Raw genomic sequence first — 4,614 nt, 5'->3', positions numbered from 1 at the left:
AGTTAGGTAATAGTAGATAGGCAATGCCTAGTGTCTTTTTCGATCGGCACGAAATATTTTGATAATGCTTGGTATGATGTTGTGTCTATGGATGTTTGTCATGTATTTTTAGGCAGACCTTGGCAGTATGACCGCAGTGTTATTCATGATGGGTGGAAAAATACATATTCCCTTAGAGTCAAAGGGAAGAAGATTGTGTTGGCACCTTGTCGGGAAGGACCCACTCCTACCCCGATAGCCAATAATACTAACCTGCTTTCTATGTCCAGGATTTTAGTTGAGATAGACCGTGGAGACATGGTCTATGCTCTACTACCTTGCGGGAATAGTACAACAGACGTGAATCCAGATTTACCAGCAGAGGTGCAACAACTACTAGCAGAGTTTTCTGACCTGATGCCAGGGGATCTTCCTCCTAGACTATCGCCTATGAGGGATATTCAACATCAGATTGACCTTGTTTCGGGGTCCAGTTTGCCTAATCGATCAGCATATCGCCTCAATCCCAAGGAATCTGAAGAGTTGTAGCGATAGGTGGTAGAGTTGTTGGAGAGGGGCTACATCCATGAGAGTATGAGCCCATGTGCAGTTCCTGCCCTACTGGTGCCGAAGAAAGATGGCTCTTGGCATATGTGTATTGATAGTAGAGCAATCAATAGGATTACAGTGAAATATAGGTTTCCAATTCCCCGCCTGGATAATATGTTAGACCAACTGTCAGGTTCTAAGGTCTTCTAAACAATTGACCTTAAAAGCGGATACCACCACAGCGTTTAAGACGCAACTTGGGTTGTATGAGTGGATAGTCATGCCTTTTGGGCTGTCCAATGCACCCAACACATTTATGAGATTTATGCATAAGGTTTTACGGCCTTTCATGGGGAAATTTGTTGTAGTTTACTTCGACAACATCCTCATTTATAGTCCGGCGTGGGTGTCACATTTTGATCACCTCCGTGCTATTTTTGATATGTTGAGGATGGAGTGCCTGTTCGTCACTCAGAAGAAGTGTTCTTTCTTCACTACTTTTGTAACTTTTCTTGGTTTTGTTGTGTCTACTAATGGTGTTTATGCAGATCAGTTGAAGAAAGATGCAGTCTTGGAGTGGCTCAAACCAAAGACCTTGCATGATGTCAGAAGTTTCCATGGCTTGGCATCCTTCTACCGTCGGTTCATTAGAAACTTCAGCACTCTTATTGCTCTTATCATAGAGTGTCTCAAGGGACGTGATTTCTAGTGGTCTGAGGAGGCGGAGGCTAGTTTTCAACTGGTCAAGCAAAAGATGATAAAGGCACCAGTTTTGGCACTTCCTGATTTTGAGAAGGTGTTTGAGGTAAAATGTGATGCATTTGGGGTTGGCATTGGTGGTGTTCTGAGTCAGGAGGGGCGCCCAATAGCTTTTTTTAGTGAGAAACTATCAGGATCAAAGAAGAATTATTCCACCTATGATCTGGAGTTTTATGACATAGTTCAGTCCTTGAAGCATTGACATCACTACCTAGTACAAAGGGAGTTCATTTTTTTCACTGATCATGAGGCCCTGAAGTACATCAATGGTCAACACAAGCTGAGTAGATGGCATGCCAAGTAGGTGGCGTACTTGCAGGAGTTCACGTTTGCACTGAGGCACCAAGCAGGGAGTTTGAATAGTGTCGCAGATGCACTGAGCCATCGTACGTTACTCCCCACCACCATGAGCATATGAGTTGCAGGATTTGAGGCTTTTTCTGATATGTATGTTGCAAATCCTTCATTCAGGAGGATAATTCGGGAGGTAACTGATGGTCAAGGACATGATTTTATTTTGCATAATGGTTATCTGTTTCGTGGATTACAGTTGCGCATTCCAGAGTGTTCACTACGACAACTGATTATTAGTGAACTTCGTAACGAGGGTCACTTTGGGCGAGATAAGACGTTGGCTTTGATCTCATCTAACTATTACTGGCCCAAATTGACCAGTGAAATGGCTCAATATGTGGAGTGTTGTTACGTGTGACAAGGGTCCAAGGGAGTTCTCACTAATGCAGGCCTGTACACACCTTGACCTGTACCTGAAGTCCCTTGGTTTGCTATTAGTATGGACTTTGTGTTGGGCTTACCCCGTACCCAATGGGCCTTGGATTCTATTTTGGTTGTGGTTGACAGGTTTTCCAAGATGATCCATTTTGTAGCTTGCAGGAAAACAATGGATGTTGCACGAATCGCCCATCTTTACTTCCAGGAGATTGTATGTTTACATGGTGTTCCCCACTCCTTTACTTCAAATCGTGACACCAAGTTCATGAGTCATTTCCGGAGGAGTTTATGGGAGAAACTGGGGACGAAGTTAAATTTTAGCAGCGCCTACTACCCCCAAATAGATGGTCAGACCGAGGTGGTGAACCGGAGTTTGGGGAACCTTTTGAGGAGTTTGGCATGAACTAAGCCAAAGCAGTGGGATTTGGCATTACCTCAAGCAGAATTTGCCTATAACAGGTCAAAACACAGAACTACAGGAATGAGCCCATTTGAGATTGTCTATGGTCAGAATCCATCTGGGGTGTTTGAATTAGCCCCTATTCCACGTGTGGGTCGTTTGAGTCACAAGGCAAATGAGATGGCAAAACATTTTCGGGGTATCCATGAGCAGGTGAAGCTGGCCATTCACGAGAGTAATGCCAAGTACAAGGTTAAGGCCGACAGTCACCGTCGTCAGGTACTTTTTGATGTTGGTGATTTTTTTTGGGCAGCCTAAACTCGTGATCGTTTTCCTGTCGGAGAGTATATTAAGTTTAAGGAGAGGTAGATTGGACCCTGTGAGATCCTGCAGAGGATCAATGATAACGCCTGCAGACTGCGCCTCCCCAGTCATTTGAGGACTTCTGATGTCTTTAATGTGAAACACCTGAGTCCTTGTTTTGTGGATTCCGCTGAAGCTATTGTGAACTCGAGGACGGGTTCTTTCCAACCCGAGGCGACTGATGCAGGAGGATCCAAGTCAGATGATGCTGAGTTGTCAGATAGCACGTTGTTGGCATTGAGATACCTTGAGTTGGCAGATCAGTGCAAAGATGGCAGGTAGTCGTGATCTTTTCCTAAGTGGGGCAGTTTTTGGTGTGTTTCGGTATTTTGGCCATAACTTTGGCTACGGGTATCAGAACTGCACATATGACCCCAATTTGGAAAGGTCTTTTCGGCGCGCACGTCGTGGTCACCAAGCTTTGCTCGGTGAGCATCATTTACGAGATTAAAATTCACTGTTTTTCCTTCCGAATCCCCATTTTTAGTTATTTTTTTCCTTTTATGGTAGTATTTCATTTATCGTTTAGGAAGTAATTTTGAACCCGATTTGGGCCAGATTTTTGGAAGATTACTTCTTTAATTAATTATTTCATTTTGGCATGATTATTTGGATTTTGCTATTTTTGGTAAAATTCTAATAATGACGATTTTTAGCTATACAACCCGGCTTGTGGGCTGATTTTCGATTTCATTGGATGACATAATTTTGAATTGAACATCAGAGGTATTTCTCTGTGTTTTTGGGTGAATCACTTGCATTCTTCTATGTGAATTATTTGTTGAAACTAACCTGCAAAATAATCGCTATTCTATCCGAAGTCAAATAGGTTTTTATCAGCTTCTGCAATTTCTTCCTTCTCTTAGACCCTTTTCTGTATTTTTAATGTCAGTTGTCTTGAACTGATATCTGAAACATTCGATACCATAAGAAGAGCTCGAGAACGACAGAGGTTACATTCTAGTGGCAGGTAGGGGATATAACCCTCTTTTAATTATTGGATTCATTTACATTTTTACTGAATGATTGTCATCAAGAAGTGAAGAGAAAGGAGGAAATCGGATTCTCTTAACATATCTTAATTCTCTCGTTTTTGCCCAAACAGAGACTTTACTCACCCATTTCTTGATCAAATCCCAAAGGAGATCAGATTCTCTCTCATTAGTGTAAAACACATCAAGAATTGTGCCTCTGCCATGGACATCCCGAGCCTTAAGTTGCTCCAGGTTGCTCTCTCCATCACTGCAGTTTTTCCAACGATCTTCAGCTTCGTGCTGTCAAAGACTCAAGCCCCAGTCTCTCCGACAAGAAAAAGCAGAGAATGAACACTACAGAATTGGATTGGGAGAATTCTTATTTCCTTCTGCTTGAGATTTCCTGTGCTCCTTCCCCGCCATACATCTTAGTTCCTGGATCTTCATCCAGTTGTTCATATAAAATCCTTAAAGACTAAAGTGGCTACGTAACGCATGCAATTTACAGTCGAAAAGAAGGCATTCTTGCCAGAAGAACGCAAAGACCATCTAAAACCAGGCTGTGGAGACCACCTAGAAAGAGCCAAGTAATTTCTGAACCCCAACAAAACAAGCAAGAGCAAGAAAAAAAGAACGTTTTCTTGGTTGTCTGGTGAATTGTAAATCACGCAAAGCCAACGGATTCTCATGAATGATCAGCTTTGCACTCAAAGCAACAGAAACTAGCTGTTTACAAGTCGGTAAAGATTGTTGACAGTGCTGGAGCACTTAAGGAAGCTAACTGATGACTAACTATTATTCATATTCTGGAGATATATAGGATCCCAAATCTATATTCTGCATGGAGAGATGAGTCTC

General features: G+C 42.5%; 1 protein-coding gene across 1 annotated transcript; it reads left to right on the top strand.

The window, feature by feature from the left end:
* Positions 1-2,500: 2,500 nt before the first annotated feature.
* LOC137947725 (uncharacterized) lies at positions 2,501-3,368 on the top strand. Its single transcript, XM_068793496.1, has 4 exons — positions 2,501-2,698; positions 2,813-3,060; positions 3,141-3,210; positions 3,312-3,368. Exons 1-4 carry the CDS (start codon positions 2,501-2,503, stop codon positions 3,366-3,368), a joined length of 573 nt encoding a protein of 190 aa, XP_068649597.1.
* Positions 3,369-4,614: the final 1,246 nt, after the last annotated feature.

This window comes from Aristolochia californica, unplaced genomic scaffold (genome assembly GCF_029961685.1).
Source record: "Aristolochia californica isolate CCGP_79_NKW_82.1479 unplaced genomic scaffold, dmAriCali1.0.hap1 SCAF_13, whole genome shotgun sequence".
Taxonomy (NCBI): Eukaryota; Viridiplantae; Streptophyta; class Magnoliopsida; order Piperales; family Aristolochiaceae; genus Aristolochia; species Aristolochia californica.
The sequence above is the reverse complement of the archived record's forward strand: the minus strand, read 5'-3'. Positions and strand labels throughout refer to the sequence as shown.

What these genes read in the sequence shown, in the direction of transcription:
- LOC137947725 (XM_068793496.1), top strand. Translation starts at nt 2,501, where the DNA reads ATGAGCCCATTTGAGATTGTCTATGGTCAGAATCCATCTGGGGTGTTT. An exon ending in CCGACAGTCACCGTCGTCAG is followed by an intron (nt 2,699 to 2,812) that starts GTACTTTTTGAT and finishes GAGATCCTGCAG; the next exon opens with AGGATCAATGATAACGCCTG. An exon ending in GATCAGTGCAAAGATGGCAG is followed by an intron (nt 3,061 to 3,140) that starts GTAGTCGTGATC and finishes TACGGGTATCAG; the next exon opens with AACTGCACATATGACCCCAA.